The 26,103-nt window shown below is 41.8% G+C and overlaps 2 protein-coding genes across 4 annotated transcripts in view; both read right to left on the reverse strand.

Annotated features, from left to right (window-relative positions):
* Positions 1-13,048, reverse strand: part of LOC135541363 (proto-oncogene tyrosine-protein kinase Src-like) — a 39,128-nt gene extending 26,080 nt beyond the window's left edge. For 2 of the 3 annotated variants that reach the window (XM_064967550.1, XM_064967548.1), the window contains exons 1-2: positions 12,598-13,048; positions 1,698-1,973 (exon numbers count right to left, since the gene is read on the reverse strand). In XM_064967550.1, the coding sequence (XP_064823622.1) occupies positions 1,698-1,965 (268 nt within the window). In that variant the 5' untranslated portion in view covers positions 1,966-1,973; positions 12,598-13,048. Of the gene's footprint in view, positions 1-1,697; positions 1,974-11,129; positions 11,428-12,597 lie in introns of all 3 variants that reach the window. The other variant, XM_064967549.1, reaches the window with a different exon arrangement.
* A 4,394-nt stretch (positions 13,049-17,442) lies between these two features.
* On the reverse strand, positions 17,443-25,514 carry manbal (mannosidase beta like). Its single transcript, XM_064967142.1, is given in 2 exon segments — positions 17,443-17,556; positions 25,365-25,514. Coding segments are annotated over 2 exon segments (264 nt in total).
* Positions 25,515-26,103: the final 589 nt, after the last annotated feature.

Raw genomic sequence — 26,103 nt, forward strand, 5'->3', positions numbered from 1 at the left:
TACGACGAGATTGAGGATGTTGGTTAGAGCTGCCTTGCCCTTTAAAATAAAACTCACAAAATTTGAGTTTGTTATTCACAAGGAGCATTGCCTGATGTGAACCATCCCTCAAACAAAAGAGATCTCAGAAGACCGAAGATTAAGAATTGTTGACTTGCATAAAGCTGTAAAGGGTTACAAAAGTATCTCTAAAAGCCTTGATGTTCATCAGTCCATGGTAAGAAAAATGGTCTATAAATGGATTAAGTATAGCACTGTTGCTACTCTCCCTAGGAGTGCTCAATGGTCAATGGAGGTTAAGAAGAATCCTAGAATGTCAGCTAAAGACTTTTTAAAGAAGTTTGCAAAAGTGGACCTGTATGTTCCACAGTGCTACTGGCAAAATATTCTGTGGACAGATGAAACTACAGTTGAGTTGTTTGGAAGGAACACACAACACTATGTGTGGAGGGAAAAAAAGGCACAGCACACCAAGATCAAAACCTCATCCCAACTGTAAAATATGGTGGAGGGAGCAGCATGGTTTGGGGCTGCTTTTCCTGGGGCTGCTTCAGGGCCTGGACAGCTTGCTATCATCGACAGAAAAGTTCATTCCCAAGTTTATCGAGACATTTTGCAGGAGAATGTAAGGCTATCTGTCCACCAATTGAAGCTCAACAGAAGTTGGGTGATGCAACAGGACAACGACCCAAAACACAGAAGTAAATCAAGATCAGAATGGCTTCAACAGAAGAAAATACCACTTCTGGAGTGGCCCAGTCAGAGTCCTGACCTCAACCAGATTTGAGATGCTGTGGCATGACCTCAAGAAAGCAGTTCACACCAGACATCCCAAGAATATTGCTAAACTAAAACAGTTTTGTAAAGAGGAATGGTCAAATTCCTCCTGACCGTTATGCAGGTCTGATCCGCAACTACAGAAAACATTTGGTTGAGATTATTGCTGCCAAAGGAGGGTCAACCAGTTAATAAATCCAAGGGTTCACATACTTTTTGCATCCCGAGTGTGAATGTTTACACTGTGTGTTCAATAAAGACAAACGTATAATTGTTTGTGTGTTATTAGTTTAAGCAGACTGTGTGTCTATTGTTGTGACATAGATGAAGATCAGATCAAAATTTATGACCAAGTTATGCAGAAATCCAGGTATTTCCAAAGGGCTCACAATTTTTTTTTGCCACTGCATGGAATCATGTAACCAAAAAAGTGTTAAACAAATCCAAATTTATTTTATTTTGAGATTCTGCAAAGAAGCCACCCTTTGCCTTAATGACAGCTGTGCACACTCTTGGCATTCTCTCAACCAGCTCCATGTGGTAGTCACCTGGAATGCATCCAGGCACTCCGCGTTACGTCGTGCATAAAGAACAGCCCTTAGCCGGAATGAATAATGACATTTTGGATCTCCTCAAACAAAATCAATAGAAAGGTACTGTACTTTGGAGGTGTATTTGTGGCATACACTTGTAATATGTATCCAAAATTATTATTGAGAAGTAATTCAAAGAAATGTAGAACAATAACATGTTTGTTTTACATAACATATTTCCATCTGAACATTCCACAATGCTTTGCCATGCTAATCGCAGCCCAGCTGAAAGTTCCAAACATTTTCCCCTGCTGAAAGCAGCCCATCTAAATGTTCCACAACGTTTCCCCTGCTGAATGCAGCCTAAGAACTTCCTGCTCCACCTACCTGCCAGTGGTCCTCTGTGAGGGGAGGTGATACTGCCCGCGTGGTCTACTCCACCGAACAGCGCCAGCTCAGGGGTGTTGGTGGGAGCATTCCCGGGGTGGTGGCCATGTCTGGCGCCCCCTACGGCGGGACTCCTGTTGGGGGTCTGGGTCTGCTGGGTCGAGTTGAGGTGGTGGTGGTGCCCACTGTCCGAGCCCGTGCCAATGGTGCCATCGAGACTCAGTGAGCGCTGGCCTGGCTCCTTGGGCTTGCTCTTGCCCGCCCCCATCAGCAGGCCTGAGAAAAATAACCAATGATTAAAATCTCAAATGGATTCATTTCAATCTGGCTCAATGCATTTCAGTCCTGTTTGATTCAAAACAATCACTCAATTCAATTCTATACAAACTCTGAATTGAATTCACTCAAGCTCGAGCTGGTGATTGGATGGAGAGACCCATCTCTTCCTGATGTGTATTTGAGTATCTGGTATTTAAAATAATTTAATAATAATCAGTGAATTTTAAAATACTTTCCAAGTGTATTTCTAAATACATTAAAATATTTATTTTCAAAAAAATAAATAATGTAAAAGTAATTGTTATTTGAAATAGTATTTGAAACCAGGTCTGGTTCTATATCATCCCTTTCCCTGCAACAGTAGAATCATTCAGCAGGGTGGTGTTCATTAGGAACCCAATGGAAGAAAACTGGCTGAAAGGGACTACCTGGTCCAATATGGCACAATTTCCCATTGCAAAACATTTTTAAAACATGACCTTATGAACACGACCCTGCTATTGAGTCTCTATTCAGGGTCCATTCATTGAGTTTCCCTGGAGATCTTCCAGTTTCAGTTGCTGGAGCCGCATACAAGGCAAACACTCTAAAAGGACACCTTGAAAAAGTCAACAGACAGCGACGGGTGTTTGTAGATTCAAGGTCATATAATATGTTGATTCAACCTGGTATTAAATAAATACAGATCTACAATGTACACAATATAAGACACAGTTTATGACAGCTCTGAGTGGAAACTTTGGCCCTGGCCGACATTGACAACAATCATTTTATCATTGTCGGTAATTCTACAGTATTTGGTTTATCACCCCTATATTTCAAATTGAATCCTATTCTTACATACTCTGTTACAATCATGGACACAAACACCAGTTAAATTCTTCCCTCTGTACAACAGAATGAGTCACAATGGAAACCTATTACAAGCTAGATGATACACCCGTACACACACACACGGCTTGTTCCGTTGTGTGCGGCAGTTAGTGTGTGTGTGAGCAGCTGTTCGTCTGTCCCTGAGAACAGAAGCTCTGACACACACACACACCCCGTGTCTCTCACATCTCGTTTCCAACACACTCACTGTGACTGTGTGTGTGTGTGTGGGAGGGGGGTCGCTTCTTCTATCCTTGCGTGGACCTAAAATCCCCAAATTACCTCACAAGGGTAGTAAAACAATTCTCCATGAGTACAAAGGCTATTTTAAGCTTAGGGGTTAGGTTTAAGGGTTATAATTGGGGTTAGGTTTATAATTAGGGTTAGGGGGTTAGGATTAGGAGTTAAAGTTGGGGTAATTTTGAATTGAAATACATTTCAGGTCCCCACGAGGATAGAAGAACATAACATTTGTGTGTGTTGACAGACAGACAGGGCTGAGTGTGACTAACAGTGGGTGGGGAAGGAGCAGGGGAACTAGGAATAGCTGAAAAAGGACTAGAGAAGGTAGGTGCTGTAGCATCTGGGGTTGAGTCTGGTGTGTACAGTATGTGGGAGTGTTGCTGCAGCATCTGGGCGTGAGGTTGTGTCTGGTGTGTACAGTATGTGGGAGTGTTTCTGCAGCATCTGGGCGTGAGGTGGGAGTGTTTCTGGCATCTGGGGGTGAGGTTGTGTCTTGTCTGGGGGTGACGTTGTGTCTGGTGTGTACAGTATGTGGGAGTGTTGCTGCAGCATCTGGGGTGAGGTGTGTCTGGTGTGTACAATATGTCTGGGGGTGACGTTGTGTCTGGTGTGTACAGTATGTGGGAGTGTTTCTGCAGCATCTGGGGTGAGGTTGTGTCTGGTGTGTACAATATGTGGGAGTGTTGCTGCAGCATCTGGGGGTGACGTTGTGTCTGGTGTGTACAGTATGTGGGAGTGTTTCTGCAGCATGTGTACAGTATGTGGGAGTGTTGCTGCAGCATCTGGGGGTGGGGTGTCTGAGGTGGGAGTGTTGTCAGCATCTGGGGTGTGAGGTGTGTGTATGTGGGAGTGTTTCTGCAGCATCTGGGGGTGAGGTTGTGTCTGGTGTGTACAGTATGTGTGAGTGTTGCTGCATTGTCCATGAGTGTGAAAAGACCTCGACACAGTCAAGTGTTGTGCTTTGGGGGTTTAAATACACCACTGAGTGTTCAAAACGTTAGGACGTAAACTGACCAGGTCAATCCAGCTGAAAGCTATGATCCCTGATTGATGTCACCTGTTAAATCCACTTCAATCAGTGTAATCAGAAGGGGAGGATACAGGTTAAAGAAGGATTTTTAAGCCTTGAGACATGGATTGTGTGTGTGTGCCATTCTTAGGGTGAATGGGTAAGACAAAAGATTTAAGTGCTTTTGAATGGGGTATGGTAGTAGGTGCCAGGCACACCAGTTTGAGTGTGTCAAGAACTGCAACGCTGCTGGGTTTTTCATGCTCAACAGTTTCCTGTGTGTATAAAGAATGGTCCACCAACCAAAGAACATCCAGCCAACTTGATACAACAGTGGGACGCATTGGAGACAACATGCGCCAGCATCCCTGTGGAACGCTTTCAACACCTTGTAGAGTCCATGTCCCGGAGAATGGAGGCTGTTCTGAGGGCAAACGGGGGTGCAACTCAGTAGTGTGTATGTAAATCTGTTGTGTGCATCTGTATATGTGGAAGGGAGTGTGTGTGTGTGTGTGTGTGTGTGTGTGTGTGTGTGTGTGTGTGTGTGTGTGTGTGTGTGTGTGTGTGTGTGTGTGTGTGTGTGTGTGTGTGTGTGTGTGTGTGTGTGTGTGTGTGTGTGTGTGTGTGTGTGCGTGTGTGTATTAGGGCCGGGATGATACCAGTATCGCAATATTTTTTCCATGGCAAAAATGAAACCACGAAGCAAGCAAAACTCTATGGTCCTTTAAAAACCTGCTGTATGTAAATATTGGGTGCTATAGCTTGGAAAATAAATATATTTAACTCCGGACGACAACATAATGATGCTTGTTTCCAACACTAGAGCTGATTTCCTAAAGAAGTTAAATCAGTTTTGTATTTTGTTTCCTTGCCATGATTCTGTCTTAAACTCTGCTGGCCCCTCTGCGGATTTTGTGTTAAACACTCTACAACAAAGATTTCTCTGCCCTTGACCTTGTTCTGAACATCTCCAAAACAACGGTCCTGTGGTTTGGTAAGAAGAATTCCCCTCTACTCACAGGTGTGATTACTACCTCTGTGGGTTTAGAGATTGAGGTAGTCACCTCATACAAGTACTTGGGAGTATGGCGAGACGGTACACTGTCCTTATCTCAGCACATATCAAGATGCAGGCTAAAGTTAAATCTAGATTTGGTTTCCTCTATCATAATCGCTCCTCTTTCACCCCAGCTGCCAAACTAACCCTGATTCAGATGACCATCTTACCCATGCTAGATTACGCAGACGTAATTTATAGATCGGCAGGTAAGGGTGCTCTCGAGCGGCTAGATGCTCTTTACAATTCGGCCATCAGATTTGCCACCAGTGCTCCTTATAGGACACATCACTGCACTCTATGCTCCTATGTAAACTGGTCATCTATGTATACCCGTCGCAACCGGAAGGTTGCAAGTTCAAATTCCCGAGCAGACAAGGTACAAATCTGTCGTTCTGCCCCTGAACAGGCAGTTAACCCACTGTTCCTAGGCCGTCATTGAAAATAAGAATTTGTTCTTAACTGACTTGCCTAGTTAAATAAAGGTACAAAAATATATATATATGAAAAAAGACCCACTGGTTGATGCTTATTTATAAAACCCTTAGGCCTCACTCCCCCTATCTGAGATATCTACTGCAGCCCTCATCCTCCACATACACCCATTCTGCCAGTCACATTCTGTTAAAGGTCCTCAAAGCACACACATCCCTGGGTCGCTCTTCTTTTCAGTTTGCTGCAGCTAGTGATTGGAACGAGCTGCAACAAACACTCAAACTGGACAGTTTAATCTCAATCTCTTCATTCCAAGACTCAATCATGGACATGCTTACTGACAGTTGTGGCTGCTTCGCGTGATATATTGTTGGCTCTACCTTCTTGCCCTTTGTGCTGTTGTCTGTGCCCAATAATGTTTGTACCATGTTTTGTGCTGCTACCATGTTGTGCTGCTGCTATGTTGTGTTGCCACCATGTTGTTGTCATGTTGTGTAGCTGCCATGCTATGTTGTCATCTTAGGTCTCTATGTAGTGGTGTGTTGTCTCTCTTGTCGTGATGTGTGTTTTTGTCCTATTTTGTATTTTTAATCCCAGCTCCCGTCCCCACAGGAGGCCTTTTGCCTTCTGGTAAGCCGTCATTGTAAATAAGAATTTGTTCTGACTTGCCTAGTTAAATAAAGGTTCAAAGAAATAAAAATACTAACGCGTATGGAGATGCTGGTATCGTCCCAGCCCTAGCGTGAATGCCTACTGTATGTGTGTGAGTGATTGTGGACGTGAGTGTCTTTGATTCATCCGGAGCCAGAATGAAAGCCAGCCCAGTGAAGGGGTTAACGTCTCCCTCAGTTTCATGCTGCTTAGTCACACAGAGAGAGACCTGGGGGGGTAGATGACTGCTCAATGTTAGTGGGCGTTCGATGAGGCTGGCCAGAGCCTGGGCTATATTATATTAGTACTGACTGGTCTTCCTGCTGTAAGTCACTGTTATTATGGGACCAGAGGGACAAAAAGGACAAATATTGTACACATGCCTGGCCCTGGACAAAATACCATCAGCTGGGGTCAAAAGTCTGTACCAATGTAATAGCTTAGCATAGTGGTAGCTAACTAGTTAAGATAGCTCGGCGCATTGCCCGGGCCCTGGACCAAACAGCACCCAGGGCAAAAGCCTGTACCAATGGACTAATTAGTGTAAACTAGCTTAGCTAGCTTGTGTACAGGTCTGGATTTGGACAAATCATTCAGGGCCAAAATCCTGTACCAATGTCCTAGAACGGTGGAAATGTAGCTAGCTCAAACAGTGACATCACCTGACCTGGCTCATTACGTTCAGAACAAAATTGGGAGAAAACGTTTTGAAATAGGGGAATGCTCAATTTCAGTTTTTTTTTGTGTTTCAAAAAGCTCCTGTCCTGATGTTTTAGAAGTATACCAGTAGGGCAGTGGAGGCTGGTGGGAGGAGCTATAGGAGCATGGGCTCATTGTAATGGCTAGAATGTAATAAATGGAAGTCCAACATGTGGTTTCCATATGTTTGATGTGTTTGATACCGTTCCATTGATGCCATCCCAGCCATTCCAATGAGCCCGTCCTCCTATAGCCACTCCCGCCAGCCTCCTCTGCAGTAGACCTTCTGCTGACATTTACTTCGGAGAGCAGAGTGCTGGTGGGAGTGTGGTACAGAATACCAGCGTGGCTTCTACATTAGCACAGCATGCAACTTATTTTATATAGAAAACCCTACAACCCTAATTCCTTTTGCATGGCCTAATTCAAAGAACACTCCAATGAACCTTTGGCCCATGCTACTGATCAGAAAATGATGGGTTTCCATTAGAGGTCGACCGATTAATCAGAATGGCCAATTAATAGGGCCGATTTCAAGTTTTCATAACAATCGGAAATCGGTATTTTTGGACACTGATTTTGCCGATTTTTATTTATTTAATCTTTATTTAACTAGGCAAGTCAGTTAAGAACACATTCTTATTTTCAATGACGTCCTAGGAACAAACGGTGGGTTAACTGCCTCCTTCAGGGGCAGAACGACAGATTTTCACCTTGTCAGCTCAGGGATTCAATCTTGCAACCTTACAGTTAACTAGTCCAACGCAATAACGACCTGCCTCTTGTTGCACTCCACAAGGAGACTGCCTGTTACGCGAATGCAGTAAGCCAAGGTAAGTTGCTAGCTAGCATTAAACTTACTGTATCTTATAAAAAACCATCAATCAATCATAAACACTAGTTAACTACACATGGTTGATGATATTACTAGATATTATCTTGCGTGTCCTATATAATCTGACTGATACAAGTATCTAAGTATCTGACTGAGCAGTGGTAGGCAGAAGCAGGCGCGTAAACATTCATTCAAACAGCATTTTCGTGTGTTTTGCCAGCTGCTCTTCGTTGTGCGTCAAGCATTGCCCTGTTTGTGACTTCAAGCCTATCAACTCCTTAGATTAGGCTGGTGTAACCGAAGTGAAATGGCTGGCTAGTTAGCGCGCGCTAATAGCGTTTCAAACATCACTCGCTCTGAGCCTGTGGTTGTTTACCTTGCTCTGCATGGGTAATGCTGCTTCAAGGGTGGCTGTTGTCGTTGTGTTTCTGGTTCGAGCCCAGGGAGGAGCGAGGAGAGGGACGGAAGCTATACTGTTACAGTGGCAATACTAAAGTGCCTATAAGAACATCCAATAGTCAAAGGTTAATGAAATACAAATGGTATAGAGAGAAATAGTCCTATAATTCCTATAATAACTACAACCTAAAACTTCTTACCTGGGAATATTGAAGACTCATGTTAAAAGGAACCACCAGCTTTCATATATTCTCATGTTCTGAGCAAGGAACTGAAATGTTAGCTTAATTACATGGCACATAATGCACTTTTACTTTCTTCAACACTTAGCTTTGGCATTATTTAAACCAAATTGAACATGTTTCATTATTTATTTGAGGCTAAATAGATTTTATTGATGTATTATATTAAGTTAAAATAAGTGTTCATTCAGTATTGTTGTAATTTTCATTATTACAAATAAAAAAAAAAATAAATTAATCGGCCAATTAATCGGTATCGGCTTTTTTGGTCCTCCAATAATCGGTATCGGTATTGAAAAATCATAATCGGTTGACCTCTAGTTTCCATGGTTACAAGTTTGGTCCCTCAAAAGTTTCTCTCTATGGATAACTCCTGGACATTTTTCTTACCCCTAAACTTGCCTTCAAACAATTTAGTCTGAGTGCATTATTGCTCAGTGACCTGTGACAAGAGTCAAGCACAGTATCATACAAATCTATTGAAAAGTAACTAGAAGACGAGAGACCACGGTGAAGGATCAAGATGGAGTTTCTTCCCTTTCAACTTCAACCTGAAGTGCTGGAGCAGTCTGCGGTACAGAATGTACTCAGCAGCCTCAAACAACCTCTTCCATGACCCCATTGGGGTTGTATTGCGATTCTATACCCTTCTCCCTGGGTGTGTACTTGCACACTCCTTTGTCATGGATTTTAAAAACTTTGGGTTGGTGCAATGATTAGTTGGAGGGTTCCCACCATTGTTCCTACACCAGTCCATTCCCTTTAGATTAATGAGAGGGATTGTGCAAGGGCATTGGGTAGAGAAGCATGAGAAAACCATGCTCCTGTTTGTTCAGTGCCATCACCTGGGCCGCGGAGGCATAAACAGAGCGTACGTGATTCCTTTGTTTACATGTAAGGGAAGCGTGTTTGTTCTACATAATGTATTTGGGCTCTCAAGTGGCACAGCGGTCTAGGACACCGCATCTCAGTGCTAGAGCCGTCACTACAGACCCTGGTTCGATTTAAGGCTGTATCACAACTGGCCGTGATTGGGAGTCCCATAGGGCGCCGCACAATTGGCCCAGCATCGTCCGGGTTAGGCCGTCATTGTAAATAAGAATTTGTTCTTAACTGACTTGCCTAGTTAAATAAAATAAAGAAATATTTATATCTGAAAGTTCTACAATATTGTGCTCTGCTGGCACTAATCATTAGCAATGAGGGTTTTGAGGAGAAGAGGGATGGAAGCCATTTAGGAGTTCTGAGAGACTGTTGAAACCTCTTAAGGGACTACGACTGTTCTTTGCCAGGAGGAAACTGTGAACAGCACACCCTTAGCAGCCTGTCACAGTGTGTAAACAACGGAACTAATGCAACCAGTAGCGCCTTCCCCTAATATGGAGCCAGAGTGCTTGAACATCAGGATCTGTGACTGTGTGATTTGTTCCTAGTTCCCACATTCAGAGAGATTGAGAGGGCGGGAAGGGGGTAGGAGAGATGGGAGAGGGTGAGGAAGGAGAAAGAAAGAAGAGAGAAACAGGGGGAAAGAGGGGAGAGAAAGGAGGGGGGATTGTAATCCTGAGTCTCAGAACTTTCACAATAAGACTGTAAGAATGTGGGAAAATCAGAATCCTCCAACAGGCACCTGAGGGTGAAGACATTTTAACCCCTGTTTGTGTCATCATTCTATTTTTGTAAAAATTTCAATGGAAAAGTGTTCAAGTATTCTTTGTGCATAGCGTTGTATGGTCTGTTTAACTTTGCAATCGATAGTTTTTGCCTGACACACATTTTAAAGTGAAAAATCTGAGTCCCAACATCTTTATTTTACCGTGGAATTGCCCTCAAGATCAGTAAATTAGGTTGGGAATTATTGCCAGACAGCAATATTCAAACCTTGTCTCTGATTTTCAAATGTATTTTTAAAAGGTCTGGTATTCTGGTGTCTTTTGCATTCAAAATGTATAACTGTCCCACTGTAGAATATCCCAGGATTTTCTGATGCCTCCACAAGTATTCACTTTTAATAATTTAGAAATGTTTCAATAATTTTCTTTCACTTTGAAAATGTGTAGATCTGTAGGGAAAAAATATCTAAGTGATTCCCTTTTTAGATTGAATGGAAGGCAGCGAAATCTGACAGTGTAAGGGGTATGTAGACTTTCACTAGGCATTGTAACGTGCTGCACACGCCCAGGCACATTCTGTAAAAAAGAAAAGAAAAGAAAAGCCCCATGTACAATGGTTATGTGGAATTATGGTTACTTTGGTTTCTACATGTCCTGCTGCTCCATTGAGGAAATCCGTTGGGACTTTCACTTGAGACTGATGGTAAAATCAAAAGAGACTAATCTGAAACAAAGAAAGGTGTGTGCACCTCATTCTGACATAGGTCTACCCGGTTCCTTGGAGCAAAAACAAACACTAAATGGGGATATATTTAGACCCCCTCCCCAACTACTCTACAGCAAATAGATCCACAATCCTCAGAACAATCCACAATTCTGCTAAATATAACCTGGCCACCAAATTGAGGCTTAGTTCATAGAAAATTGCAGTAATATGGCAGTGATAAACAATTGCAATAATGCTTGCATGTGCCAGGGTTTATCTCAAATGGTACCCTATTCCGTATAGTCTAAGGCACAGGGCTCTGGTCAAAATTAGTGCACTATATAGGGAATAGAATGCCATTTAAGATGCAGGCTAAGAATGGACCAAGAATCACCTTGATGTCGTCTCGTGGTCCCCGTTAAAGGATGATAAAAAAAACTCCACAAGAGATGATAGTGTCTGTCTCCGCAGTCCCAGATTCCTCAGCTCTCCAGAAAACAAGGTTTTATCGGCCTGTCCCATCTAATCTTCTCTCCTCCATTGCTGTGCAAAGACAATGGAGGGAGAGGGGGAGCGGGGTACAGGAGGAGTGCGGTCAGGGGAAAACCCAGGTGATAAACTCAGCGCTGGATCCACTTCCTTCTCTGTCCGTCACTTAGTACGGTACTGTCCCTAAACCAACAAGCCATGTTCTGCACAGCAAGAACAGGAAGTAGATACACAGTATCAACCATTGACAGACAATGAGCCATAAAAACTTGACTGAAATAGGAACTGGGCTTCTGTTCCCTTTTAATAGACACATTCTATAGGTTATATTGAAACCATCTCAGTCCTTGGATAAATCCCTAGGGAACGCACATCAACAAGAGCCGATCAACAAAGAATGACTCAACAGCACAATAATAGATTGCCATGCAGTACAGGCTGCACCTCTGACATTAGAAATATGCCAACTTGCAAATGTTATTCTTATGTTGGTAAGGGTGTTATGAATCAGTGCATGGGAGCATATCAATACAGCTGTGCTATTCTATTATAATGCAATGGTGTGGTTCAGCCAGACTGGAACAATAGGCTCCATTCAGATACGCTGACACTTGGGAACAGTCCAAGCTCAAATTCCCAGGGATGCACACCTGTTTCATTCAAACCAGTAAATATAGGCTGTAGCTAAAATAAGAGGTTTGGGGGGGGGGCATACATTGTATGGGTTGTCTCTGTCCAAATCATAATAATAATAATAATAAGTGTATAACCAAAAAGCCCGAAAGAAATTATGTTCCTCACAGCCGGTCACTATTTACGCACGTTGTCCTATGCAGTATTGTAACACCATTGGTGAAAAATGGGTCACGCCTTTGATAGGAAAACCCAACATAATTTCGTGACTGTAAATGGATATTGGCTAGGGTGTATTTTAGTGCAGGTCATGCTTATGCATACTACTATTAATACGTGCTTTGTAGGCTATAATAGGACTGTATGAATCAAATCAGGTGCTGTAACAACTCCATTTTGAATTTCAATGGCCTGTGTGTGTTTATTGATTATTGTTATACCGTCATTTCAATCGAGGTGTCGGACATACATGATACTATAGTAGCCCATGTAGGCTGTGCGGGAGATTAAATCTGTCAACGACAGTCACTATAAATGGAAGGGTACACATTTTATGAAACAGACTAACATTCTACTGTCAACATAAAACATTGTGGGGTGGGAACAATGTGAAACCAGCAATAGAAACGCTGTCGATTTAAGAATCCTTTGTGTAACGTCAAGAAAATGTATTCTACTAAAATGTGTTGACATTCCTTCACCCGGTGAAAGCTAAATATTTTAGGCTAATCAACACTTACCTTTGAAGCAAGCGTCTTGAGGTTTACGCAAGGCACAGAAGAGTGCGTGAAGAACCTAATCAAATCCCCACAGTAGTCTTCATTTGATGAAAAGGATTCGAAAACGAATTATGTCTAACTTCTTTGAGAACACTAGTAGCGAAGGAAAATGCCATTTAGCGAATTTGAAAGAATAGACAGGTCATGACGGGAATTGCCTTGAGCAGAGGGCACAACTCAGATTGCGGTGGCGATCCCAATTCGCTAAAATAAACGCAAGTAGGCGGTGGGAATGGACATCCATCCGTTTAGGATAACAGTAAAATTAAGTAGGCTTAATAAAATGCGAAGTGATAAATTAGGGCTATGAAATTAATCCCGGAGCCATATACGAGGGATATAGTGAAAACATGCCTTGTAGGGAAAAAAGGCAAGATCACTATGCATCACTGACGAAACAAGACAGCACAATATGTATGATAGGGGAGAATGAATTACGTTTTTTGCGCAATTGGGATGGAGTCAGGAATACAGCGTAGCTCCGTTGAATAATTTAGTTCACGTAGACAATTCCAATATCAACATATTTTTTAAACACAACCATTTAGGGACAGTTTCCCGGACACAGATTTAGCCTAGTCGTGGACTAAATACAAATGTTATGCTCATTGATCATGCTTTTAGTATAGGACGTTTAATCTGTGTCTGGGAAACCTGTTCTTATATCTTGGAATAGATACTGTATTAGGTTAGGACTCGTTTGTGAAAGACAAGGGAACACGTTCTACCATCCATTTCCCATTTGATATTACTGTACTATCTGTACCAATCTAATTTTACGTTTGATTACTTTTAGTTAGATTGAAATTGTGAAAACTGAAAAGTGAGTCTCTAACCAGGTTTCCATTAAAACTTTTATGCAAGTAAAGTACATGTTGGATAAAACATGTCATGACAGGCCTGATGGAAACAGCATATTTTCTCGGTAAACGTTCCAAATGTCGACAAAACAAAATACACTAGACAACGTGGCATCTGTGTCGGTAAAAATTAATTAGGCGGAAAATGCCGGTGGAAACGCTTTAATTCCGACTAATACATGAATAGTATAGGCCCTGTGCACTACTTTTCTGAAAAAAAAAATGATATAAATGTATTTGAGTGTTTACCTGCATTTGTAACTTGAGTTTGATAATTATCTGTACAAAACAGTTAATCTGATAATACTTGTGGAAAATAAAAATACTTGCTTGATATATATTTTACAGTTTCTTGAAATACTTGGCAAATGCTATTTATTTCTATTTGAAAACAGAAATGGTCTATTCATTCCTTTTCCATTTAAGTTCAGTTTTTATCCAGAGCAAATCATACTGGTCCCCTGTGGGAATCAAACACACAACCCTATCCTTGCAAACACCATGATCTACCAACTGAGCCACATCAGGTCTCCAGGTATGAACCTAGATGACCAGCCTATGTACAATATAGTACATTTACATTAAGTGGTTTTTAAGCATGTTTAAATGAATACTGCACAAAAGTTTTTTTTTTCTTTCTGCCATGTTATTTGATCAAAAAATTTTTTAAATTTGATATGGATGTTTTGTGTCTTTGCCCATAACTTTGCAGCTTTTGATGTAAATGTTTGAGGACACCGTTTTTTTGTTCTTTCTGGATTCCGTTAGAATGACATCACAGAGAAAGGGACAGAGCAACAACTCTTATATTTACAACTATTGAATCCTGCAAGATACTGTTCTTAATTATACAACTACCTTTTTTTTGCCAAAGTAGAGATGCTGAAAATATGTTTTTGACTGAGCTACATATGTCTATATCAGTACACTAATACTTGTAAAGGCCCAGTTCATGACTTCTGTAGTGATACGCCATTCCATCTGGTTTGCGCTTAGTGGGACTATCATTTGTTTATCAACAGGACAATGACCCAAAACACACCTCCAGGCTGTGTCAGGGCTATTTGACCAAGAAGGAGAGTGATGGAGTGCTGCATCAGATGACCTGGTCTCCATAATAACAAAACCTCAACCCAATTGAGATGGTTTGGGATGAGTTGGTCCGCAGAGTGAAAGAAAAGCAGCCAACAAGTGCTCAGCATATGTGGGAACTCCTTTAAGTATTCCAGGTGACTACCTCATGAAGCCGGTTGAGAGAATGCCAAGAGTGTACAAAGCTGCCATCAATGCAAAGGGTGGCTACTTTGAAGAATCTCAAATCTAAAATATATTTCTTTTTTTTTAAACACTTGTTCGGTTACTACTTCGATATGTGTTATTTCAGAGTTTTGATGTCTTAACTATTATTCTACAATGTAGAAAATAATAAAAATAAAGAAAAACCCTGGAATGAGTAGGTGTGTCCCAACTTTTGACTAGTGCTGTATGTATATTGTATAGTTATAATCATTAACTAATACTGTTTACATGTGTGCATATCTTTGACTTATAGAACCACAACAATAACATTCCAAGTAATTTGGATTACCAAAATAATACTAACATCTTCAAATGGAAACAGCTGTGTCTGTGTGTGTGTGGTGGTGACTATCAAGACTACAGTGATGAGCCTGAACATCATGTTCTAACAGGACAGCACTATAAAGGACAGAACCAAACCAATCAGCTATAAGTATATAGCAGGTGAGGGCATTCACAGCTGGCCGCTCAGATGGGTGAGGGCATACCAGTCAACTGTTTTTACATGGTCCTTATAGCTGGATTTAGTGACCAACAGTTTTTTACATACACTTAGATAAGTATTCACACCCCTGTGTCAATACTTTGTAGAAGCATCTTTGGCAGCGATTAAAGCTGTGAGTATTTATGGGTAAGCCTCTAAGAACTTTGAACACCGGGATTGTGCAACATTTGCCCAAAATTCTTCAAGCTCTGTCAAATTGGTTGTTGATCTTTGCAAGACAACGATTTTCAGATCTTGCCATAGATTTTCAAGTAGATTTAAGTCAGAACTCTAACTCAGCCACTCAGGAACATTCACTGTCTTCTTTGTAAGCAACTCCAGTGTAGCTTTGGCCTTGTATTTTAGGTTATTTTCCTGCTGAAAGGTGAATTCATCTCCCAGTGTCTAGTGGAAAGCAAACAAAACCAGGTTTTCCTCTAGGATTTTGCCTGTGCTTAGCTCCATTCCATTAATTTTTTTTATCCTCAAAAACTCTCCAGTCCTTAATGATGACAAGCATACCCACAGACACTATGCTTGAAAATAATGGAGTGATACTCATTGTGTTGTATTGGATTTTTTTTAACATAATGCTTTTTATTTAGGACAAAAAGTGAATTCCTTTGCCAATATTTTTTTGCAGTATAACTTAAATCACCTTGTTGCAAACAGGATGCATGTTTGGGAATACATTTTATTCTGTACAGGCTTCCTTCTTTTCAGGTTAGTATTGTGGAGTAACTACAATGTTGTTGATCCATCCTCAGTTTTCTCCTGTCATGTAACTGTTTAGTCCCCATGGTGACGCCTGTATGTTTGTAGTGACTGGGTGTATTGATACACCCTCCAAAGTGTATTTAATAACTTCACCATGCTCAAAGGGTTATTCAACATCTGCTTTTCTCTTCTTCTAATCATCTACCAATAGGTGACTTTCTTTGTGAGGCATTTGAAAACCTCCCTGGTCTTTGTGGTTGAATGAATCTGTGTGTGAACTTCACTGCTTGTCTGAGGGACCTTACAGATAATTGTATGTGTGGGGTACAGAGATGAGGTAGTCATTCAAAAATCATGTTAAACACTATTGCACACAGTCCATGCAACTTATGTAACTTGTTAAGCAAATGTTTAATCCTGAACTTGTTTAGGCCATAACAAAGGTTGAATATTTACTGACTCAAGACATTTCAGCATTTAATTTTTTATTAATTAGTAAAAATAAAATAAAAAACATTCATCCATTTAACATTAGTGCCTATGTTGTTTAAGTCAGTGACAAAATAAAATCTCCATTTAATCAATGTTTAATTCTGACTGCAACACAACAAAATGTGGGAAAATCAAGGGGTGTGAATACTTTCTGAAGGCACTGTATATGGCGGAATGAGAAATTGAAAGATGAAAAAAGTACAGTTGTATTTCTTTTTTGAAACTTCATATTGATATAACAGAGCGCTATTTGAGAGCGACACCTATCGCTTCTTCTTGCTCTCTTTCTGTAGTTTCTGACGAATCCCAGGCAGGGGTCCTTTGGACTTCTCATTCAGGTCAGCAGGCTTCAATTGAAAGTCATTTGGCTCCGCTTCCTCCTGGAGATAAAACAGACTGAGTCTCACTGTCCCAGTGACACTCAAGAGACACATTAGCTCTCAGAAACCCAAAACGGCAATCTCCCTGGGGAGGCAGGTAAGCCTAGTGGTTAGAGCGTTGGGCCAGAAACCGAAAGGTTGCTAGATCGACTTCCCGAGCTGACAAGGTAAAAGGTCATTCTACCCACTGTTCCTAGGCTGTCGTTGCAAATAGGTATTTGTTCTTAGCTGACTTTTCTAGTAAAACAAAGGTTAAATAAATACAAAATCATGAGGTTCTTATTTGTTTGTTTTTTACAGAAATGTTGGTTATAAAATGCACACAAAATTAAATAATAAAAAAATGATTACATAGGTCCCCAAATATTTGTTGTTGTGTTTAGGCCTTGGAAAATTACAATTGATAGCTGAGTAGTTTAATAAACAGTGTGCTTCTCTTCTTTCATAAATCAAGGTAGAGACACCCATTGCATTTGATGAAACAAAAATGATTCTGTCTACATAATTTGAAATGTTACAACAATCTTGGATGAACTGCACGCACAGCACCCAATCCTACACAAACACACCACACCTATCGCTTCTTCTTGCTCTCTTTCTGTAGTTTCTGACGAATCTCAGGCAGGGGTCCTTTGGACTTCTCATTCAGGTCAGCAGGCTTCAATTGAAAGTCATTTGGCTCCGCTTCCTCCTGGAGATAAAACAGACTGAGTCTCACTGTCCCAGTGACACTCAAGAGACACATTAGCTCTCAGAAACTCAAAGCGGCATTCTGCCTTCTCCCTAGAGTTTTCAGCGGTTAGCATCGCTCATGGCTGGCTCCATGAGAACTACAATCCCGACACTGTGTTTTAACATTTAGAAATGTCAATAATCATCGCTTGCGTTACAGTTTTTGAAACATATGGCCCTTCTCTTTCATATCAGTGAGAAAGACCCTTTCAAATAAAAAATATACACTTACTGTAGCAGATTTGCACAGATCGATACGCTGCGTGTCTCCAGTTGACAAACTACACTTCTGCTACCTACACTTCCTCCCCAGTTAGCTTACACACAGGTGTTCAGAGCACGCTAGATAGCTAATTAGCTAATTAGTCTTCCGTAAACAAGCGCTGTAACATCGAGATCTGGCCACGTGGGAACACTAACTCTATAAAAAAGGTGTGTAGTAATTTAACCTTTTGCTTTTGGGAAAATTATTCTTCGCTGATATGAAAGATAATTTCTTATGTTTCCAAAACCGTATCGCAAGCGATGCGTGTTAACGTTCACACCGAAAGTTGGGTCTCTTAACAGAAGTCCCCTGGCAAGAGACGGATGTCAAAAAAAATCACCTGGTAGATCGTCATTTCCGGTCACAACTTGCAGACTTGTTTACATGCTGCTGTGCGTTTTGCTGCTAACCTTACTTTGCTACCTGACAACTTTACGGTTTTTACTGTTACTGTTTATATTTTATTTTATATTTAGTATTTCCCTCGCTCAAAATTTTTTCATTCAACTTTTTCACTTCGGATGCTTTATCTGGACATGGTTCGTCAGGACCTCCAACAGCCGAAGCTAAGTAGTAACATTAACATAAAGCCTTCTAATTTCAGGCACTGTACTCATAATATACAGGAGAACGATCGCCCTACGGCGAGGATAGCTGTGCTGCAAGCCCAGCTTCAGACGCAATTGTTAGGCAAGGGTAATTTCAGTGTAGGAAAGGATGAAACAGGGTCTATACCACCAATAAGTACAGAGAGTAGTATAAATCCCCACGCACGGTCCCTGCAGCCAGACAACTTTCTCATGGCTTCTGGAGGGAAATGCTGTAGGAATGATCAACCGGTGTCACTCGCTCATTCAGCGGACAGAAACTTTCAACCGGTTCTCCCTATTACGCAGCGAGTCGGAGTCAGAGGCCGAGGCTTCTCTGGTCTCTACTCCTCCCGTTACAGGGTCTGAGACGTCGAAGCCTCCCACCATTTGTTCTGACAAATTGAAAACACTAGTCATTGGTGACTCCAATACCCGCAGTATTAGACTTAAACTGAATCATCCAGCGATCATACACTGTTTACCAGGGGGCAGGGCTACCGACGTTAAGGCTAATCTGAAGATGGTGCTTGCTAAAGCTAAAACTGGCGAGTGTAGAGAGTATAGGGATATTGTTATCCAAGTCGGCGCCAACGATGTTAGGATGAAACAGTCAGAGGTCACCAAGCACAACATCGCTTCAGCATGGAAATCAGCTAGAAAGATGTGTCAGCATTGAGTAATTGTCTCTGGCCCCCTCCCCGTTTGGGGGAGTGATGAGCTCTACAGCAGTCTCACAACTCAATCACTGGTTGAAAACTGTTTTCTGCCCCTCCCAAAAGATATAATTTGTAGATAATTGGCCCTCTTTCTGGGACTCACCCACAAACAGGACCAAGCCTGGCCTGCTGAGGAGTGACGGACCACATCCTAGCTGGAGGGGTGCTCTCATTTTATCTGCGAACATAGACAGGGCTCCAACTCCACTAGCTCCACAATAAAATAGGCTGCAGACCAGGTAGCAGGCTGTTAGCCAGCCTGCCAGCTTAGTGGAGTCTGCCACTAGCACAGCCAGTGTAGTCAGCTCAGCTATCAGACCGAGGCTCTACATCGGTCCTAGTGCTCCTAGACCTTAGTGCTGCTTTTGATACCATTGATCACCACATTCTTTTGGAGAGATTGGAAACCCAAATTGGTCTACACGGACAAGTTCTGGCCTGGTTTAGATCTTATCTGTTGGAAAGATATAATTTTGTCTCTGTGGATGGTTTTTCCTCTGACAAATCAACTGTAAATTTCGGTGTTCCTCAAGGTTCTGTTTTGGGACCACTATTGTTTTCACTATATATTTTACCTCTTGGTGATGTCATTCGGAAACATAATGTTAACTTTCACTGCTATGCAGATGACACACAGCTGTACATTTCGATGAAACAGTGAAGCCCAAAAAATGCCCTCGCTGGTAGCCTGTGTTTCAGACATAAGGAAGGGGATGGCTGCAAATGTTCTCCTTTTAAACTCGGACAAAACAGAGATTCTAGTTCTAGGTCTCAAGAAACAAAGAGATCTGTTGAATCTGACAATTAATCTTGATGGTTGTACAGTTATCTCAAATAATACTGTGAAGGACCTCGGCGTTACTCTGGAACCTGATATCTCTTTTGATGAACATATTAGGACTGTTTCAAGGACAGCTTTTTTCCATCTACGTAACATTGCAAAAATCAGAAACTTTCTGTCCAAAAATGATGCAGAAAAATTAATCCATGCTTTTGTCACTTCTAGGTTAGTGCTCTACTTTCCGGCTACCCGGATAAAGCACTAAATAAACTTCAGTTATTGCTAAACACGGTTGCTAGAATCTAGACTAGAACCAAAAAATGTTATCATATTACTCCAGTGCTAGCCTCTCTACACTGGCTTCCTGTAATCAAGGGCTGATTTCAAGGTATTACTGCTAACCTACAAAGCATTACATGGGCTTGCTTCTACCTGTCTTTCTGATTTGGTCCTGCCGTACATATCTACACTTACGCTACGGTAACAAAACGCATGCCTCCTAACTGTCCCTAGAATTTCTAAGCAAACAGCTGGACGCAGGGCTTTCTCCTACAGTGTTCCATTTTTATGGAATGGTCTGCCTACCCATGTGAGAGACGCAGACTCGGTCTCCACCTTTAAGTCGTTATTGAAGACTCATCTCTTCAATAGGTCCTATGATTGAGTGTCGTCTGGCCCATGAATGTGAAGATGAACGGAAAGGCACTGGAGCAATGAACCGCCCTTGCTGTCTCTGCCTGGCCGGTTCCCCTCTCTCCACTGGGATTCTCTGCCTCTAACCCTATTACAGGGGCTGAGTGACTGGCTTACTGGTACTCTTCCATGCTGTCCCTAGGAGGGGTGTGTCACTTGAGTGGGTTGAGTCACTGACGTGTTCTTTCTGTCTGGGTTGGTGCCCCCCTTGGGTTGTGCCGTGGCGGAGATCTTTGTGGGCTATACTCGACCTTGTCTCAGGATGGTCTCAGGAAGTTGTCTCAGGAAGTTGTCTCAGGAAGTTGGTGGTTGAAGATATCCCTCTAGTGGTGTGGGGGCTGTGCTTTGGCAAAGTGGGTGGGGGTATATCCTGCCTGTTTGGCCCTGTCCGGGGGTGTTGTCGGGTGGGGCCACAATGTCTCCTGACCCCTCCTGTCTCAGCCTCCAGTATTTATGCTGCAGTAGTTTATGTGTCGGGGGGCTAGGGTCAGCCTGTTATATCTGGAGTATTTCTCCTGTCTTATCCGGTGTCCTGTGTGAATTTAAGTATGCTCTCTCTAATTCTCTGTTTCTTTCTTTCTCTTTGAGAAAGACCTGGGCCCTATGACCATGCCTCAGGACTACCTGGCCTGATGACTCCTTGCTGTCCCCAGTCCATCTAGCCATGCTGCTGCTCCAGTTTCAACTGTTCTGCCTGCGGCTATGGAACCCTGACCTGTTCACCGGACGTGCTACCTGTCCCAGACCTGCTGTTTTCAACTCTCTAGAGGCAGCAGGAGCAGTAGAGATACTCTGAATGATCGGCTATGAAAAGACAACTGACATTTACTCCTGAGGTGCTGCCCTGTTGCACCCTCGATTATTATTTGACCCTGCTGGTCATCTATGAACATTTGAACATCTTGGCCATGTTCTGTTATTATCTCCACCAGGCACAGAAGAGGACTGGCCACCCCTCATAGTCTGGTTCCTCTCTAGGTTTCTTCCTAGGTTCTGGCCTTTCTAGTGAGTTTTTCCTAGCCACCGTGCTTCTACACCTGCATTGCATTGCTTGCTGTTTGGGGTTCTAGGCTGGGTTTCTGTACAGCACTTTGAGATATCAGCTGATGTAAGAAGGGCTTTATAAATAAATTTGATTTGATATCTTCATCAATAGGCACTAAAGGTCTTTAGCATCTATGAATGGTTTAGAGACATGTGAAACAGTAACAGTAGTAAAAGTTCAATAAGCAGAATACAATCGGTCTATTCTCACCCACCAGCCATCTTGGACGTCTGGTTTCATGTTCATGTTGTCAACAAGGCAACATGGAGCATTGTCCAGAAAATAAATGTTTGAAATTTGAAACTAGTTTTCATTGGAATGAAAAGCAATGACCTTTGCATATGAAGACACAGAATCCTACTCATTACTCCACTTACTTCATTATGTCACTTTTGTTTAGAGCTGACTTCGCTGTGGGCTTTGAAAGGGGCACTTTGCTTACCCCTAAAGGCAGCCAGGCTCCAAATCGAATGCAATCAACTTTCAGCCTGTGCAAAAACACACCTAGCCAGGTGCCCGCGAGAGATTAATCAAATCCTCTATATGACAGGAGCGGCAAAAACAGCCATCGGTTTTAATTGGATGATCTCTCTGTCCATCACCATCGAGGATAACCCTTAGAACCTCCCCACTACAACATATGTGGACTTCCAAGGAAGTGAGCTCATCTTATAAATAGTTTTCACATATAAACGTTATATGACCGAACTCAATTGGGCACCGCAAAAACAATATGGTATTTTGTTTTATTTTTTATTGTAGATTTTTACCATTTGTCAAAGTCCTATCAAATACAGCTGTAGGGCTCGTTCCCGCTCCCGCATGAATTTTAACCACACCCCTATCTAGCCACTTTCAGAAACAGAGAATTAAAGACTTACACTTGTCTCTAACATGTAGGCTCAGCATTCCCAAACAGTCCCATTACAAGTCTGAATGTTGAAGAATCTTAATTTCAACGTACTATACCTGTCAGATGTAATCTGATACAAAATATCCACAGGGAAGGGTTATGATCTTCAGTCAGGGATGCAAACTGTTGAGGGCCCAAAAAGGTGACACTGAAACATGCAAAAACAAAAAAACCTGCCAGGAGGAAACGCAGGTTTACATTTTTTTTATTAAGCAGGGACTCTCTAGAGGCAGCAGGAACAGTAGAGATACTCTGAATGATCGGCTATGAAAAGCCAACTGACATTTACTCCTGAGGTGCTGCCCTGTTGCACCCTTGACAACCACTGTGATTATTATTGGACCCTATGAACATCTTGGCCATGTTCTGTTATAAGTCCATTAAGAACAAAGGCTTATTTACAACCTTCTCCAGCCAAACAACACTGGGCCAATTGTGCACTGCTCTATGGGACCCAAACACATACAGCCTGGATTTGAACCAGGGACTCTAGTGATGCCTCTTATGTTGAAATGCAGTGTCTTAGACTTGGGAGCCCAGTGTTTTAACTAATTAAACAACAAAGAATATGATCTACATGATCAGTCTGTGTGTAAAATAAAAAGTGGTTCAGGTAAACCTAACTCACAGATAAAACATGTAAAGAAAGCAATCCAATGTTATTTGTTACCTAGACTTTACTGCAAATGACACTCAAGTCTTGAGGAAAAACAATACACTAATACTGCAGTTATCCATGACAGCCTTTATAATAGAACGCTTGTGACCTCACACATCTAAATATTGCACTTGGGGAAAAAACTTCTTAAAGTAGAATGAAACAAACAGGCATTCTATTTTTGCTCTGTTATAGTGGCTACCATATTAGACATCGATCAAGTGCACAAGGCTACATGTGTGCAAAAATAACGTTCACTGAGTAAAAATGTAATAATCCCCCCTCACTCACCCATAAGTGTTACTGTTAAGTTCAACACAACAAAAGCAAAATCTTTGGGCTACACTGCACATTATTACATTGTACACTTTCTGCCTGTGGGCATCTGTTCTACAATGTGCCAGCAGAGCATGATACCCTTTGTTGGCATAATTGATCTCTTTCAGGCAGAGAGTACACCCGGTATACCCCTTTTATACACTGTATTGAAAGAGGGAAAGTGTGTGGCTTTCTTTCACCTCTGTTAGCATCCAGCATAAGCTAGGCCCAGCCAGTGTTGCCAACTTAGCAACTTTTTCAGTTTTTTTTGGGAGACTCTGACGTGAAAGCACATATAGTTCTTACTCTTCTCAACGAGCAGCGGGTGCTGCCGTGGGCCCCACCCCCGTCCCTCGCGCAGCAGTCCCTCCCAGCTGCAGTCAGTGCAGGAGATGTTCACCCCTCCGCATCCAGACTGCAATGATACCACCCTGGCTTACATGTAAAAAAATCAATTAACCTGAATTAGGGCCAGACTAGTTACCATAATTTTCTCACACTGACCGTTTTTTCTGTTGTCTCTTTTTGGTCCATTTAGATTGTTAATGTAGATTGTATACAAAAAAAATGTAAAAAATGTAATGTTTAAAAATGCTCGTGTTTTACTGTGACTTGTTGTAGGCTCCTAAGAGGACCATAAGGTTCAAACCAAACCAAATTAAGAAGAAAAAAAATAATAATAATAATAAAATAAAAAATAATAATTAAAAAAACGAAGTAACTCCGTCAGAGTGTCTCTTTTTGGGTCTCTTTTGCCAGTCCCAAGCTCGGATAAAGGAGGAGGGTTGGAATTGTGACAAAAAAAAAACAAGAATCGACAGAAGAAAATTCATTTGTAGTTCTAAACATATTTAGGGTGTTTTTTACTCACTTTTTGTCTCTCCCACGAAGTTATTCCTCTCTCCTACAGCTTCCATCACAATTACATGCACGTGGCCAATTATGAAAATTAGGTGATGGCGTCATTTAGCGACTTCTAGCGACTTTTAGGATAGCCAATAGCTGCTTTCCTTACTGAGGAGTTGGCAACACTGGGCCCAGCTCCAGCTACACTTGATCCCTGAATCCACTTGTATTTCCGGTTTTCTATTTTCAATACTGACACAATTCGCACCAGACAAACACTTGCACAATATGGCCTAACCAAACCGCAGACTGAATATTCTCCCATCAGCTGGCAAATTTCACAAACACTTCCAGCTGATTGCGAGGAAACATGTTTTGGTCGACTACATTCGGTCACATTCGGCTATTGTTTACATATTGTGCATCACATGCAATGCTTCAAGAGATTGAAATCACAAGCGACAGAACCTCCCGGCGCCTCAAAAAGTAGGGTAAACAAGGAGGATACCCTATCTTCACCTCCTACCATCAAAAGGACCAACAGCACAGACAGCCGATTAAAGTGTGAAAATCATTTTATTCAACATTCTGACTTGTAGAGACTCTTGTCTTTTTGTAGTCAGACTTCTTTCAGACTGAATAGCCATGGCGTAACCATGGTAGCAGGCTGCTGTTTAGGCAAACCCCTTTCAAGTCCCACTTTGTGGCACAGTGTTACCAGGCTCTGTGCGCTAGCAATTCGAGCCTGGGGACGAGGTTACAATAAGACAAAAGGTAAAAATACAAACGATCAGGCCTATAGGTATACGGCTTTCATACAGAATGCCATAAGTAAACCTACATTAAACAATTACAGTATTATTATTATTATTATCGCTATTATTATTATTGTTATTATGACAAAATGTTAACTGCCAACAGAAGAACCGCCTACTATACCTGTTCATACTAGTTGGAGGTGGGTATTATGACAGCCAAGATGCAGAGGAGTTGGACAGTGGCTCCCAGAAAGAGTCCATTGTCCAGGAGGCTCTCGAGCAAGGTGGGGTCAGGTACCTCTGGAGGTGAAAGGTCTAATTCTGCGGACATAGTAGCCTACTTTCTGTTCCTTGTGTGCAAGAACATGACATATGTGAAAACAAGGATTAGCCTGCAATCCTTTCGTGATTTTACATTGTTTGGCTACAAAACTTAAAACTATATTTGCAAAATCATCAAAGACCATACTGTAATACACGCAGTACTTTTGCCCACGTTGCTGTTTACAACAGCTGCAATGTAACAGTGGCTACAACCATGATGACACGCATCTCTCAGTCTCGATTAACACCAAGAACAATTTGCTGTTTGGCTTAGTAATGGGTCGTTCGCGAACGAGTCGGCTCTAAGTGCGAGCTCTTGTAGCTGAACGTTGGGAGCTGGCTCGCATATCAGAAAAGCCTTATCTATTTATAAAAATATTTTAAAATTAAGATATGAATAATCAAAATATTTAAATGAATAGAATTAACTAATTCAAAGAATTAAAAAATAAATATAATATATGCCTAAATGCTCAAGCGCCCACATTTGTTCTGACTGTCTGCTCAGACTAACAGCCTCACCTGCTGTTCCTGTCAATCAGACAAGCAGTGCCAACCAATGAACCAAAGATGGGCGAGGGAGGGCGGAGCCAACT

Source organism: Oncorhynchus masou, chromosome 6 (genome assembly GCF_036934945.1).
Source record: "Oncorhynchus masou masou isolate Uvic2021 chromosome 6, UVic_Omas_1.1, whole genome shotgun sequence".
NCBI classification, from domain to species: Eukaryota; Metazoa; Chordata; class Actinopteri; order Salmoniformes; family Salmonidae; genus Oncorhynchus; species Oncorhynchus masou.